Below are 16,582 nucleotides of genomic sequence, written 5' to 3'. Positions count from 1 at the left end.
CCCACTGCAGAGAGGTCCAGAGGGTCTCACTCACAGACTTGCAAGTGCTTTCTGGTTTTATACCCACTTTCGTCCACACTTCCAGAGGTACTTAGTGCCCCAAATTCTGAGACTTTTGGTGCATTCTGCAGGGTAAATCAGGTTGCTTCATAGCTTTTCATCACTGGCTTAGAATTCGGCTTTCTTAGGACTACTAAGTCCGTTACTGCTTATTTACCTGCTTTGCAGCTTCCAAAATTTGTTGCAGTTTTCTCCTTTCTTGTTATCTTAGGCTGTGTTTTTGAAAAATCCCATTAATACTGTTTTAGTAGAGTTTCAGAAGAGACTGGAGCTACAAGCTTTTATTCAATTTGTCATCGTTAACTAGATGTTACCCGTACTATTTATTAAAAAAAAGAAAATACCTTATTCTTTTTCAGATTTTATGGCTACTGTATAGATTTGGTATTCTAAAGCCATGGTATAATCAACTGGATGGCCTTCTCAACTTTCTCTCTGGATATTATACACGTAATTCACTTTGGCGTTCTTGATTATCTTAGGCCTCATTTCTAAGAAAATAAGAGCTTAGTCACTGGGCTAACAAAAGTTAAGTCTCTCAAGGTGGCAGTTCAAAAGACTCTATAGGCAGCAAACCTGATTGTTCAGCAGGCTGTGGGAGGCTCTCCCCAGAGCAGAATAGAGAGGTGGGGCGTCGGTGCCTCCCACCAATGAGCGTAAACCGAGGCAAAACTGTTTCAAACATGTATAAGTGGAGTTGTCTTCTAGACTGTTGAGTAAACCCGTCACCATGTGGAAGAGGAACTCATTCCTCTTCCTTGGAGTGACAAAGAAAAGTAGCAGTTTGCCTGGTGAACAAGGGATCGCAGGACATTCCTGGAAGGTGAACACGGAAGCATGAGAGAAGGTAGCACATTAAGGAAATAGCAAGTGGATTATCTTTGCCCTTGCTTGCCTTTGGGCTACTGTGGGAGAGATGTCTGTAGATACAGCAGGGTGACAGGTCTTGTGGATCCAGTTTAGGAGTTCATCCCAGGCAAGTGCCCTCCTGCAAGAGCTGTGTCATCTCAGGTGTTGATGGATTTTAATAATATCTTAGTACTTTCTCGAGGATGTATATTTTTTTAATAAAAGAGTTTTAAGGATGCCGACAAATGAACCCTGTGATTTTGTAGGGCAGCCTGTTCTCTAGTCATAGGTAGGCCTGTCTTATGTGACAGGACCTGTGAAATGATTGCCTATACCCATATTTAAAATAAAATTTGTGCAAGTTGTTTACTACCTGAATTTCAGGAAAACATTATTATAGAATCTTTTTTTTTTTAACTTCAACCTGATAAAATGCAGACACAAAACATGTGTCCAATGGATTAGGAAATATCAATGACTTTGTGAAGAGTCAAACTAAATTGATAGCAGCAAGAAGGATTTTCTTTAATTTCTTATCTCAGTCAGTATCCTTCAACCAGTTGGGATCTAGGACCCTTTAGAAAATATGAAGAAAGCTATGGTTCCTGTACCCATAAGAACTCCAATACACATTCTCCCTAATTTTGCACAGAATTCCAGAGAATTCTCAGGCGCTCTGAAGCCCTACCATGGGCCCCACTTGGCAAGCCCTGCTGTAAGTGAAGGCTGGTAACCCAGTGACAGCCGTACTCTGAGGTCCTTATCAGAGCCTCATGTGTTCATGTTAGTCCAGCACCATGAGCACCATTTTTCCTCATTAGACATATAGTGAGACCTAACTCTTCTGAAACTGCACTCAGACACAGCCCCTAGCACATTTTATAACACATGTGCATAATAAAAAATAAGCAGTAACCACTGCCTAGAGGTTCAGAACATCTTCTTTCACCAGCTGATGTTTCTGAATGTTTTTTAAATTTGATGATAGAGTCGTGTTACCAAAGTCCTTCTAAGAACTGATATTGAGGAAAGCAGCCTTTCTAGAAACTTCCTAGGGCCAGATAAGCAAAGAATTTCCACTCATCCTGTTCCACAATTGGCTATTTCATAGTTTATGAGTATAAGAAGAAACAGAACCTCGTTAAAGGCCCTTTTAAAATTGGCCTTAACATATTCGTATACAAACAATCCCAGGTCTCGGGATTCTAAGGGGTGATGATGATGGAGGAAGAAGGAACGTAGAGTGCTCCTGCTGGAAGACCAAAGTGAAAATTCAGTTTCCTTTCAGAAACAGGCTTTGCATTGGCACTGGGGACAATGGAAATAGAAGCCAGAAGTCATAGTTTATTTTGAGGATGTTGTAAAACAGCTGTCCCACATTAGATGATTGTGTTATGCAGGATTGGGGAAGTCCTAGGACTACACTTGTGCTCTGACCTCCCCTCTGCCATCGTATACCCCCAGGCCCCAGGCAGCACAGTCTTTCCTGGCTGTTGCCATATATATAGTGTTATGCAGGATTGGGGAAGTCCTAGGACTACACTTGTGCTCTGACCTCCCCTCTGCCATCGTATACCCCCAGGCCCCAGGCAGCACAGTCTTTCCTGGCTGTTGCCATATATATATATACACACACACACACACACACATATATATATATATATGTTCTTATTCCACTCTGATCCTCTCTTATCCCTAAAATAATCAGCATGAGCAGAATGAAGCAGATGGCACAAGCCTTCTTTGGCATACTGGCAGATCTGTATCACTCACTCAGTATTTTTAGAATCAAGGGGACTGAAAATTATGTCCTGTGATGTTTTGGGGGAAGACTTACTATCTAGGGTGACAGGTGTTACAGTAGTACTGTATTTAAGACTCAAAGGCATCTGTATGTCGAGTCACAAAACAGACTAACTCTCATCAGGACCATCACTTTGTCAGTTCTCTTTAGGATTGTTGGTGGTTTGCCAAATAATAGAAAGTAATCATAAGTCTGTTTTAAGGACGTGGCCAGAAAGTGAATCAGGTTTCAAGCAAAGATTAGAATCATCAGTATACAGCCAGTCCCTATCAAGTGCATGGTCATGAGAGAGGTTGTATATATCTGCACAGTTTATTTTATTTTTTTAAATAGGTGAGCTTTAATCCCCAGCCACAAAGAGTATGGTCTGTTGCAAAAGACAGTTTTGTTTTTATAGACGTCTTGTATCATGATTATAAGGTGATTATATCATGAAAACAGTGCAAATATTTGTATTCTAAGGTCCGTATTTATGAAGTACACTGTTATGGTGATTGAAATGTTACCACTATGAATTTGAATTCATACTTAAAGACTTTCCTGAAGAAATTAAAGAAAGTTCACTATCACATACAGATGCTCCTTGACTTATGATGGGTTTATCAGGACATAATTGCATCATAAATTGAAATGCATTTAATACACCTAACCCTAAGTAAGTTAAATGAAATAAAAATGTCAGTCTCTCAGTGGCACATTTTGAGTTTTCAGTAGCTGTCATACGTGTGTGTGTGTGTGTGTGTGTGTGTGTGTGTGTGTGTGTGTGTGTACATATATGTATGTAAAACATTTACGTCATTACAGGAAATTCTTTTGGGCATCACTGGTCATCCAATAAAGCGAGAGTTGGGAAGAATAAATTTACTGAGATAAACTGAAAAGTATATATGTAGGGAATTGGGAAGTATCTGAGAGAAATACAAAACCTCCCCACCAAACCAGCTCCTTCTCCAAAGTGATGAGTGCTATTTTGAGTTCAGCTATAAAGGGTAGGAGGAAATGATGCATTTCAAACTTCATAATAATCTATGTGTGTTTTAATCTTTTTAAATAGACCTGGAAAGAACACAGAGCAATTTCAAGTGAATGAGTGTATTTTATAGCTGGGCCAGTATCATGGCAGACAGATGGATGAGTAGGACAGACCATGGGGCCTGGTAGCACGAACTTGGCATGGGAGATAGAATTCCTACAAGGAATTATCTTGTTCCCGGTGAGGGCTGCTCAGGCATGTGCAGGAATACTAGGAGGAAGCAAGGGGTTGGGGGAGAGGAGTTTGGGCAGAGCCAGGACAGGAGCCCAGTTAAAGTTGCACTTGGTCGCAAAGGAACAAGATATCTGCACTGCTAGAATCAGAAGCATCAGAAAAAAGGTTTGGTGCCAAGATGCTGGCTGGGGATGCCTGTGTGTCCCTTGCTTTGGGTGAGTGCTGAACCTTCAAGTCAAAGTGCCTTAGTAAGCATTAAAGGTTCCATGTGGGCAGGGCAGGACGATGAGGGGTATTTGCCTGGTGCTGTGAACTCTAACCAGACACTAAAACCATCCCAGACAGGAGATGAGGAATGCTACACATTTCCTGCAATGTGTGCTAATTAGAAAAGGAATGTTATGTATGTCTATGTACATGTGCTATGTATGGATAACTTTAAAGATGCTTGAACTGTTATAAAAGTTTCATCTAGCTAGACTCCAGCTTTCTGATCTGAAAGTAACTGGAAAGATAAATAAAAATTAATTTTTAGCAATAAAGAGCAACTCTAACGACTTGGCAATAAATGAATGACTTGAGGGATCAGAGTTTAAAGACTTGCTGTGAATGATCAGTTTACCATACGCGCCCTGCTGACTTGACAAAGTTCAGAAAAGGCTGGCCTGTGTACAGAAGCTACTCAGTGTATTTAATGTAAGCATATAGTACTCTAAGTATTTGGCACTTGGAATGGTAGCATCCCCTACCTGAGAATTATTCCCTCTAGAATAGCACGGGACTCTAGTTATCCAGGATTTTTTTGTATTGTTCATGATGCAGCCTCAGATACTTGAGGTTCCTCAAATGATGGCCTGAGCCTGGTTTTCAGTGACTTTGGCTGGGTTGGAGGGATGATGAGTTGCATTTGAGATAGCTTGAGGTTGAGGAGGCAAAGGCCCACCTCCTTGAAGTGGCCTCTCAACAGGTCATTGGATTGGCCCTCTGAGGTGGGGCTGGGGAATGAGCAGATGTCCCCACAAACAAAAGGGGAAGACATTAGAAGACATTAGTAGAACAATTTACTAGAAAATGGTACGGACAAATCTACCTGTGGCCTGAGCCATCTGTTTTGTGTCCACAGGAATATTTGTACCTCCACATCAGTGCAACCAGACCAGCTTTACTCACGTTTTGTTTACATCAGTCCTTGTGCGAAGTGCTCTTACAAACAGTTAACTTAGATGCATACGAGTTATTTCTTCTCATCTTCTCATCCTCTGGAAGTTTAAGCAGGTGTCATAAACAACTTACGCTAACAGCGAGCAAAGAGGAAAAGCCTTTGGTTTGAATAAGCAAGGGTGATTTTTGTTTCTATACCAGTAAAACACTCAAACACACTGGGGAGTTTTTTTCCCTTTGACTTGGTCAACTGAGCCTCACACTGACCTGAAATCATGGTTTGAAGTAGATAATATTCAGTCTGTGGAAAGAACTGTCCTTATCACAAAGGAAAATGTGCCTCATCGGTCTCAGCACATTGGCTGTTTGCTTGACTCCTGGCCACTCAGGAGAAGCACAGATGGGTGGCTTTATCTGCACAAGGGCCTATCGAAGGACACCAGGAGGATGGAGGGTTGCGCTCTGTCAGAGCCATTTAAAGGAACAGGTTGATTCTGGGTAGTTGATTCAGAAGTGGTAGGTGAGGAAAGCATTGTTTTCAAATGGCTAATGCAAGGAAACTGTTCCTCTTCTCTCCACAGACAGTCTGGTGATCCAGGACATGCCTCAGCTCTAGTGATGCAGGTGACCTTCCTGCTCCTGAATCTCATCTGTGCCTCAGACTTTCTCCCCCAGCTTGAGACTGCGTATGAACTGGGATTTGGGGAAGCAGGGAGCAGAGCTAGTGGTGACTGAGGGGCCCACAGGGCTGCATCTCCCTTGCTCTGGAGTTCAGCTGCAGAGACTCTGCTAATGTGCCCGGCACCATCCCTCCTCCTTTTGTGCTTAAATGGCACAGCATTTGGGCAGCATATCTGAAAAGGAAAGTGTGAGAAGCAAAGCCCATGGCCACGTTCCCCTGCCAATTATGTGGCAAGAAGTTCCTTACCCTGGAGAAGTTCACTATTCACAGTTATTCCCACTCCAGGGAGCGGCCGTTCAAGTGCTTGCAGCCTGAGTGTGGCAAAGCCTTTGTTTCCAGATATAAATTGATGAGGTGAGAGGCTTTAGAAAAGGTATGCACTTTTACAGGTACCTTTAAATGACCTTTCTAGCCCTCAGACCACATGCTGCAAGGGGAAAGGGACGCAGGATGTGGATGCATTTTAGCCTTTTAGGGACTCTTTCGGTGATTAGTATGGTTTTATGTGACAGTTTTGCTGTACAGTGTCAGTTCATTCTTTCAACAAACACTTCTTGTGTACCTGCACTACCCCAGGCGTAAGAACAGAAGGATGAAAAGACCCACGCTGGGGAGATGGTCATGCCAACTCAGTTGACATGCGCACTCGGCACTTGGGCAGAGCTATGCAGGTGCAGGATGTTCCTCACCACTTGATGAGACCTGGAAAGGCTTCTCAGAAGGGGATAATCTTAAACCGTGACATAATGAAAAGGAGGTGGGCAGAAAGGAGGTTCTGGGAAAGCCATAAGCCTTAGCTTCCAAGTGCCTGTGTACAAGGGGTGGTAGTGGAGGGCGAGCGGGTTGAGGCCGAGAATGTAGGCAAGAAGGAATTGGTGCCTTATCCACCATCTGAAAGCGTTTGTTTTATTCTGATGAGTCTAAGTAGCGAAGCAACGTGATGTGATCAGGATGTTAGAAAGATGACTAGTAATTTGGAGAAGAAGCAAGTAGACTCCTTTGTAACCCGTTGTAAGAGTCCAGGTACAGAATGCAGAGGGCTTGTCCAGGTCCTGAGAGCGAAGTTGGAGAGGAGGAAGCGCCTCCAAGTGTAAGCTTTTAAAGCGCAGTTTCTCAACTTGGATTGAAAAGTCACCCTTAAAAGTAGAGTTCAGTTGGGTGTACTGATACTGAGTATATGCATTTAATCGGATTTTCGGAGGCATCCGTGATAAACCAAAAGATAAAACCACTGTTTTAGTAGATGAGTCCCTTTTAAATATATATATATTATTATATATATTATATATATGTCTGTGTGTATATATACATTTAATCCACATTGTTCTTGAGTGCCTCTTGGGTACTCACTTCCATAAGGGAAGTGAATATATGTGATGTAGTAGTGTCTGCCTCCAAAGGATTTTTATAACATAGAAAAGACAAAGTATGCATGGGATAGATGAGTCGCACAGTAGTCTGGTTGGCAGCGAATGCTGTGTGTGTTGTGCTTGTGCTACCGCCAGAGCCACACACGCGTGGCTTCCACAACTCCCACCAGCGTACACCGCCTTTGATACTGGCTGAGGGAAATGCGCTATTTGCCTCTAATCATCACAAAATTAAAGCTTCAACTTTCAGATCAACTCACAAGCAAATACATTGGTGAGAGTCAAAATTTAGCGTACAAGACTTTCCATCCTAGTGGTATTAACACGGACCATATTATTATTAAATCTTGGAGTGCTCCTGGAAGAAGGCACTCAAAAGAGTTGAAAAGAAGATATAAATTTTACTCCTAGCCCTTAAAATACCACTGTTATAATGTAATATAGTAATTGGATTTTTAAAATAAGCCCATGCATTCTTAGGTATTTTAAGATTTCATTGTCTTCCATACATAGGCCACTCTCTAGTTATCATAAATAGAAGTATTGAGTGCCTATTGTGTGCACCGATTTTGTTGCAAAGACTCCCTGTTTTGCTTCCAGCTTCTCGTGTGTATAAGGGAAGCATCCTTACCCAAACACTGAAAGCATGTTGGCTGCAGCTGAGCCACAATGAGAGCACTGTGACTGTGGATAAAGACCCAAACACATACAGGAGTTCAATATTTGGAAAAGACAGTGGAGCTAACAGATTACTGGAATGAGTAGACTAAGTTGGGATTACTGTGGTAAACCACGCTGAAGGAGATGTCTTAAGCAATACTTAGGAGGTGGTAGTTCTAAGCAAGGGAAGTGACTTGTTCAGCTAAGGGTGCAAAGTGAGGCAAAAAGGGAAACAGTGTCCTTTATGCAAGAACCGCCTGCCTCTCCACGGTCCCCAGCACTTCTTGCCTCTCTGGCCTGAAGCAGTGATCTAATAAAAGAATAGAAGAGTGATGAGGTGGCAGGATGCTTCAGGTTTTGCTTGAAAGAATGATAGGCAGCATTCCACCCATTTCCCATCAGTTGCAACATAAGCTCCATCTTATAAGCAGAAGTTGAAGGAGAAAATAACTGACTTGCTTAACCAGAAAAGAGAACGTGGGTCTCAGTACAGCACACAATGAAACCAGTTAGGTAGAGACAGCAAAGGGCAAGAAGAGATGGTTTGGCAGGGCAGACTGAAGTCCATGGTTGGAAGTCCTAATGGGAACAGTCACCCTTGATGAAATCTAAGATCACTTAACCAGAAAAGAGAACGTGGGTCTCAGTACAGCACACAATGAAACCAGTTAGGTAGAGATAGCAAAGGGCAAGAAGAGATGGTTTGGCAGGGCAGACTGAAGTCCATGGTTGGAAGTCCTAATGGGAACAGTCACCCTTGATGAAATCTAAGATCACTGACATGACCAACATGACACCCAAAGATGGTAGCATTTGCTGCTGACCATAAGACATACTGAAGCTGGTGGTTTCCTGGGTTGTGAGGTAAGGAGAAGTTGACGGAAGGAAACAAGTTGTTGAAGTAATTTCTGCTATAAGATGATAATGTTGTAGATTGGGACAGTTGCATGAGTAAGTGAGGGATACATTAAAAGGGGAAGAATTGGATGTCAGGCAAAGAAAAGAGTCAAAAAGTTCGGAGAGATGGGAGCTGGTGAAATTTGAAAGGTGGTGATCAGTTGTGTCAACCTGTGTCCCACTCATAGGTAGTACAGGTGTGGCACTGTACATAGGTAGACAGGAAAGAGTGTGTAGGAAATACCAGGTCCAGAGTTGTTAACCTGGTATTGATCCATCCATGGGTGATAAATATAATCCAATCAGATTAAAATCCTCCACAAAGAATGGGAGAGAGGCAAGAATAGAAAACCCAGGACAGCTTTACAGTCCTGTTTACTAGCACTGAGCCAAGTGGAAAATGGTTTAAATACCAAGTTTGCAAACCCATGCTCCCTCGTATTTAATCCTGCGATACATATGTGGGTATCGTGTATAACAACATGGTTATTTGCCCTAAAAACCCTTTCTGCAATGTATGAGTTTAATACGTCTGGAACATGGACACAGCGTAATTTCAGATCTCTCACACACGTGTTGTGCTGGCTCCTGTCTCTCAGCATTGCCCCTGTCTTACAGTACCCATATGCATGCCAAGCCGTGGTGTCCTGCGGGGATAAGATGGAACTTAACTTTTCTTTTTATTCCCTCTACATAGCAGGCTACTTTTTTTGAAGGAAGAGAAGGTGGTACGAGATTTTGCTTTATTTTTAAGAAAATGAAAGTTTGATTCAGAGCAGCTTCATATTTTCTGAATGGCTTCCAGTCTGCCTCTTAGTGGGGACCACCACTGTCTTATAAACAGCTGCTATTATAGACCCCTTGCCAACTCTACCTCTAGAAAAGGATTAGGAATGGACAATGTAGGGTAGGTGGGTGGGTGAAAGGTATAATTAAGTACACTTTTGACTTAAACTGCCTTAAAAAAAATCCTATAAAAAATCCTATCTTTTTTTAAAGAATGAATTGTTTAGAAATTTTTTTGTATCCAAATCACAAGCTCAAAGGGTACAATTGCATTTAAATTGTCAGGAGAAAAGCTTTAGCCTCTGAAGACAAAACACCTAAAGGAGATAACTGTCATGAGGGGTATGAAGCAACCTATGGTATTACCTGCAAGCCCCAAGTTGTAAGGAAGGATTCTTTTATAAGAAATACTAACATATAGCACTTGGTGACTTAGTGATTAAAATCAACCTTTTAAAAATTTAAGGGCTTCCTTTTATACCATTGAGTTTTTAAAAACCAACAGAGTTTTTTTAGGAATCCAGTGGAACTGTCATAGAGATGGAATTGTGATGGCTTTCCAAAACTAATTTGTGCTTTACCCTTTTATACCATTGAGTTTTTAAAAACCAACAGAGTTTTTTTAGGAATCCAGTGGAACTGTAATAGAGATGGAATTGTGATGGCTTTCCAAAACTAATTTGTGCTTTACAAATATAAATATAAAATAGCTGTTCTGAAATTCCAGATTGACTAGGATGACTGTGGCTTGTCCCTGAAACCAGTGTTGAAGGAAAACTTATAACTGTCATTAGGAGTAGCAGCTTAGTCTTTCTAGAAAAAGTCCTTTTGAATTTTGCCAGTGAAATTACCAGTGACCTTTAGGAAGTGGATTGAAGGTGTCCAAGAGGGAACTTGAAGAAGTGGAGACGGGGGCTGCGTACATCCGAGACGACAGCTGATAGGAAAGAATCACATGGAGGAAACCAAGACTTAGCATAGAGATGAGGCACGAGGATGAGACTCTGGGTCCAGCCGGACACTTACGAGATTAAGCATAGACTCTTCAGGAGGCTCCCAGGAGCTTTATGCCTATGGCCTGAACTTTTTGTCTCAATCAATAGCACACAGGAATTATATTAGGAACAATAACTTAAAACGGGGTTTATGGGGTTCTGCAGCGAAGGCAAACTGGGTCACTTTTGGAAATTTGGGAATTTCCAAAGAATATAGAATGCCTGTTTAACCCTTTCCTGAAAAATATTTTTCATGATCACATATTTTTAAATACTTGTATTTGTTTATGAATCTGTTTGTATACATTAGGAAAATGCATTCTTTTAAAGAATTTTCTTTATAAGTGTGAGAATTGCATTGTGCCTTTTGTAGTGCTTATTTTTTAATTATAAAATTTTATGTATTTGAAAAATTTATGAGTATTTTAGAAATGAAAATTATACCAAAAGGCAGAGAAAACTATTAACGTTTTGATTTAATATTGTTTCTATACCTTTCCTCTGCCCTTAAAACAACTCTCTGTTGCGAAATTTTTCCTTCTGCTTCTAGGCACATGGCTACCCATTCTCCCCAGAAATCTCACCAGTGTGCTCACTGCGAGAAGACGTTCAACCGGAAAGACCACCTGAAAAACCACCTCCAGACCCACGACCCCAACAAAATGGCCTTTGGGTGTGAGGAGTGTGGGAAGAAGTACAACACCATGCTGGGCTATAAGAGGCACCTGGCCCTCCATGCGGCCAGCAGTGGAGACCTCACCTGTGGGGTCTGCTCCCTGGAGCTAGAGAGCACCGAGGTGCTGCTAGACCACCTCAAGACCCATGCAGAAGAAAAGCCCCACAGTGGACCCAGGGAGAAGAAGCACCAGTGCGACCACTGCGAAAGATGCTTCTACACCCGGAAAGATGTGCGACGCCACCTGGTGGTTCACACAGGATGCAAGGACTTCCTGTGCCAGTTCTGTGCCCAGAGATTTGGGCGCAAAGACCACCTCACACGGCATACCAAGAAGACACACTCCCAGGAGCTGATGAGAGAGAGTTTGCAGGCTGGAGACCTTCTGAGCACCTTCCACACCATCTCGCCTTCATTTCAACTGAAGGCTGCTGCCTTGTCTCCTTTCCCTATAGGGGCCCCTGCCCAGAATGGGTTTGCAAGTAGCTTGCCAGCTGAGGTACACAGCCTGACCCTCAGTCCCCCAGAAGCAGCCATCCAGCCTATACAGCCACTGCCAGAGTCCCTTGTCTCCCTGCACCCCTCAGTGTCCCCCGACTCTCCTCCTCCCACCCTTCAGAATCACAAGTACAACACCGGTTCTACCTCATACCCCCCACTTGCAAGCCTGCCCCTCAAAGCAGATACTAAAGGTTTTTGCAATATCAGCCTGTTTGAGGAATTGCCTCTGCAAGAGCCTCAGTCACCTCACAAGCTCAACCCAGGTTTTGATCTGGCTAAGGCAAGTGCTGGTAAAGTCAGCCTGCCCAAGGAGCTGCCTGCAGATGCTGTGAACCTAACAATACCTGCCTCTCTGGAACTAACCCCCCTGTTGGGCTTCTGGCAGCTGCCGCCTCCTGCTACCCAAAATGCCTTTGGGAATAGCACCCTCACCCTGGCGCCTGGGGAGTCTCTGCCCCACCTGTTGGGCTGTCTGGGGCAGCAGCAGCAAGAACCTCCAATAGCTGTGGGCACCGTAAGCCTGGGCCAGCTACCCCTTCCCCCCATCCCCCATGTTTTCTCAGCTGGCACGGGCTCTGCTGCTATCCTGCCTCATTTCCATCATGCATTCAGATAACTGGTTTTTAAAAGCCTATTTTTCTTATTCTGGAAGATGTTTTAAGAAGCATTTTAAACATCAGTTACAATACAAGGAACGATTTGGAGAACAGGACTGGGAATATGGCTTATTCAGTGATGACTGGCTTGAGATAAGAGAACTCTTGAACTGCATGTATTGTGCCAATCTGTCCTGAGTGTTCATGCTTTGTACCAAATTTAATGGACGCGTGTTCTTTAATCGAACTGCAAATACCATCATAACCAACATCCAGAACAACGGCTGCTATATATAAGTGTTTGTCATATTGAATTTAATCATAAGCCATGCTCATAATGATGTTAACTAAGTAACTTTATGTGGCACTGCCTAGTAAGGGAACTATGGAAAGGTCTGGATATCTCCAAATTGGGAGAATTTTTTAAAGAAGAAAATAACCTTCATATGGTATGTTATAACTAGGCTGTGTATTTCTTTTCAGGGATTTTTCTACCTTCAGGGTTGGATGTAGTTTAGTTACTCTTATCATAGCCAACCTGTAGTTTTACAGAAACAATTTCTTGTGGAGCAATAGATTTCTCCATTTTAAAACAGCATTTTAAGTGTAGTTTGAATATTTTCCACAAGATGCTACAATGTGAGTTATCACTTCATTTATCTTAAAGACTAAACTGGTTGTCAGTTACATCTGACAGAAAAAAATATATATATATATCACTGTGTAACCAGATTAAGCGGTAAAATAATCCAGGCGTCAGTCAAAGGCATTTTGCTGACTTTAATATTGATTATATTTTTAACAGGAATTTAAGAGAATATTACTGGAATTATATATATATATATATAAACCAAGAATTTGCTTTGTCTAGCTTAAATTACTACTCAAGCTGCTTAAGTTCCTAAGTATCGTTTTTAATCACCAATAAATAAATGCATTTGTAATTCATCAGTTTAAGTAATTATTAGCTTTTATTCAAAGAGGATTACATTTTACAATATAACTGTAATCTGTCTCTTGAATTTGGTATCTTATTAATGAATTTTAAAAATGTAAAACCTAACCTTTTTAAAAGCTTCTTTGTCTTTTGTTTTTAGAGGCTTTCTTTTTCATAAACATATATATCTTACATATAATAAACTTTACAAATCTTGCAATACAACTTGATTACTTTTTCCATATTTACACCTGTGTCGACAAGAACCACACTCAGACGAGATGGAAAACATTTTCAGCGCCCTGATGCCCCCTCCTGGTCATTTCTTCCCCCATGGAAACTACTATTCTGACCTCTACTCAGCATCTTTTAGAAACTTTATCTTTTTTTGAGTAAAATAATTATGATTTAAGGCAGAAGCTTACACACTTCAGTTAAATTCACAGCACTCAAGAACTTATTTCTCGAAACACTGTATAACATTCTGAATCCTTCTGTAATGTTATGTAAGGTATTTCTGATGTATAGGTTAGAATACTAGCTACCAGAGTTTAGTCTACCCGGGGCTACCATGATCCAGTTTTACAATGGTGTTTACTATTAATTTCTAGTACAAATTAGAAATTTTATTCCTTATTGGGATTTCCTCAGAAAGTATTATGCTCCTTAAATCTGACAAGCCTATTCATTTTTGTTTCACCACTAAATAGGGTGGGGGTGGAAGCAAAGGGAAGCCTGAGTTCATAAGCCTGTCCATGAAGCCTGTTGGCCAAATGTGAGAAAACCTGGCTCCCAGCCCTCAACAATGATGCTGATGGCCATAAAGGGCAACTGGCTACCCAGGTTTGGGCTGGAGCATGTGGAACTGACATACTGAAGCTTAAAGCATGGGATCCAGCTGTCAGGCAGACTGGGGTGCTTACATTACAGTTGAACCAGAGGGGAGGAAATGAGAACAAAGTGTTATAGGTTACTTCACTGGTAGGAATCCACTGCTCTTGGGTGTCTAAGTCAATCCCCATATCCCCTCTTTCCTCTCAGGGAAGATAATCTCCCAGAGCAGGAAGAGAGCAGTAGCTCACCTCAGCTAAAACCTCCCAACACTCATTTACAGAAGCTTCCACAAACACTTTTTTTTTTCCTTTTTGTCTTTTTTTACTGACCGGCAACAGGATCGCAACCCTCGGTGTTGCGCCTGCACCGCACTCAGCCAGTGAGCAGGAACCGGTCTCCACATGGGATCCGAACCCTCGGCGGGAGCGCCGCCGCACTCCCAAGCGGCGCACTCTCCAGTGCGCCACCGGGCCGGCCCCACAAACACTTTTATGGCTCATGCAGTCTCCAGTCAGTTCCAGAACGCATAGCTGATTTTCCTGAGCACAAAACATAGCATTTGGCACATGGTCCCCAAACTACAGATCATAAGAATTACGATGAGTTTGCTGCACAACAAGTGGGGATAGCTTGAGATTGTCCTACTTAAATTTAGACAGGAAAAATGGCTTAATTTTCATAATTAAAATTCCCTGAGTTTAAGAAGAATAAAGTTCTTAGGCTAAAAAGTATAAGTATAGGGGGCTGGCCCGGTGGTGCACTGCTATAGTGTGCCGCTTGGGAGCGCGGCGGCGCTCCCACCGAGGGTTCAGATCCCACATACAGACCGGTTCCCGCTCACTGGCTGAGCGAGGTGCGGGTGCAACACCGAGGATTGCGATCCTGTTGCCGGTCCTGGTCCGGTACGGGCGCGACACTGAGGGTTGCGATCCGTTGCCGGTCACAAAAAAAGACAAAAAGGAAAAAAAAAAAAGTATAACTATAAATGACTCTGTACAAAGCAGCTTATTGACCTTTAATACTGCAGAGAAGCAATAGTTCAGTCACCTCCCAACAGAGCTGTATAAACCAATGGTAAAGAAATGAACAGATGACTTGTGATTTGACCATGATAAATAAATGGCAAGAGACCACTTAAAACATTCTTCCCACAGGAGAAGAAGGTTTTTGTAACCTTTTCTCCACTTCAGTGTTTTCCCCAAAACATAGTCTCTGTGACTGGTATTTGTGAGAAAATTCTACATGGTATATAGATGAACATTTAAAAATAGGAGTCATTACTAGTTATAGTTTAATATCTACTTAGATGCAAATAAAGCTGGGATCTTACAGCTACTATAGGGCGAAGCTAGTTAAAAAATCTTGTCCTAGTAAGTAAATAATGCTAGTACTCCAGTGACTATTTTACAAGAGGTTCTACAGTCAAAGCAAAATTATCTTTAAAAGCCAATTTAAAAAAAAATCTTCAAGTGAGTCTTTAAATCAAGCATTCGTACAGGTTGATGTGTTTAATGGTTTTGTTTTTAAAATTGAAGGGAGTAAATAAGGAAAAAAATTGAAGCTAGTTTTACTTGTTCTGAGTGATGCCTTGAACAATCATGGGCGTGTAAACAGGCATCTGCTACTGTCCCTTCCCCTTAGGTGGCATCCTGGAGACCCTGCCATCTAGGATGATGAGTTTCAGGGAGCCAGTCTGAAAGCAGAAAGAAAATGCATTTACTTTAGAAAATCACTGTTTCCACGTTGAGAATGTTAACAGGCTTCTTTGGATTTTTAATTGTTTTACAAACAATTCACAGTCTCAGGGAATTACCCTTTTTGAAGGGAATGTGTTTGGAAAAGGTTGTTCCTTTTCCTCCAGGTCAAAAGTGAGGCATCATTCCCCTTTCCTATTAAGAATTAAAAGACTGAATAGCCTTTTCAAACTGTACGTTTAACAAAAGAATAAGTTTCAAGAGCATATTTTGCTATCCCAACTCATGGTTTGCCCAAATTTCTCTTTAGTTTACCTGCCATGGATCCATTTTCTTGAAGGTTCATTAGCTGTTTCTTGCACATTAGATGATCAGCAACACTTGGATTAGAGGGCTTTTTGTTTGTTCTTGTCTTACCTGGCCTCTAGCAGTTAATCTTTTTTAGAAGATTTACTAAGTCCTTGTCTGAGTTTTGCTCCAGAAGCAGGATCCATAGCTAACTCTTTGTAAACATAAACAGATTTGCTATTATGTCGAAGCAGAACGGTACCAAGAGGAAAAACAAAACAGACTGTGAAATCCCCACATTGGATCAAAAGTCTCTATTATTATTATTTTTTTATTTGTTTTTTGGTAGCTATAGACAAATACCTAGGCTCTGCCTGGACTAAATAATAAGAAAAACGGGGACTGTCTCAGGTGCCCTCTTGCCTCTGCCCCAGCCCTCTGTTTACCCATGAATTTTGGACCACCGCCTCAGGTGACCCACCATTTAAACAATATGACTCTCAACATCTCTCCTCACTACTTCCCTGGCTCTCAAAAATGTACCCCAAGCATTTCATGTCTTCACAGTTCTATGCCAGCTCTCAT

The 16,582-nt window shown here is 41.8% G+C and overlaps 2 protein-coding genes across 6 annotated transcripts in view; one reads left to right on the top strand and one right to left on the bottom strand.

The window, feature by feature from the left end:
• PLAGL1 (pleiomorphic adenoma gene-like 1) overlaps positions 1-13,406 on the top strand; it is a 45,292-nt gene extending 31,886 nt beyond the window's left edge. For 4 of the 5 annotated variants that reach the window (XM_008592044.1, XM_008592043.1, XM_008592041.1 and 1 more), the window contains 2 exons: positions 5,663-6,117; positions 11,022-13,406. In XM_008592044.1, the coding sequence (XP_008590266.1) occupies positions 5,966-6,117; positions 11,022-12,264 (1,395 nt within the window). In that variant the 5' untranslated portion in view covers positions 5,663-5,965 and the 3' untranslated portion in view covers positions 12,265-13,406. Of the gene's footprint in view, positions 1-5,662; positions 6,118-8,487; positions 8,658-11,021 lie in introns of those variants that run through there. The other variant, XM_008592045.1, reaches the window with a different exon arrangement.
• A 2,734-nt stretch (positions 13,407-16,140) lies between these two features.
• The window catches only part of ZC2HC1B (zinc finger, C2HC-type containing 1B), a 39,146-nt gene continuing 38,704 nt past the window's right edge, over positions 16,141-16,582 (bottom strand). The window contains exon 7 of the mRNA XM_008592046.1: positions 16,141-16,211. Coding sequence (XP_008590268.1) covers positions 16,141-16,211 — 71 coding nt within the window. The remainder of the gene's footprint in view (positions 16,212-16,582) is intronic.

The sequence above is a fragment of the Galeopterus variegatus genome, unplaced genomic scaffold (genome assembly GCF_000696425.1).
Source record: "Galeopterus variegatus unplaced genomic scaffold, G_variegatus-3.0.2 Scaffold7529, whole genome shotgun sequence".
Lineage (NCBI taxonomy): Eukaryota > Metazoa > Chordata > Mammalia > Dermoptera > Cynocephalidae > Galeopterus > Galeopterus variegatus.
The sequence above is the reverse complement of the archived record's forward strand: the minus strand, read 5'-3'. Positions and strand labels throughout refer to the sequence as shown.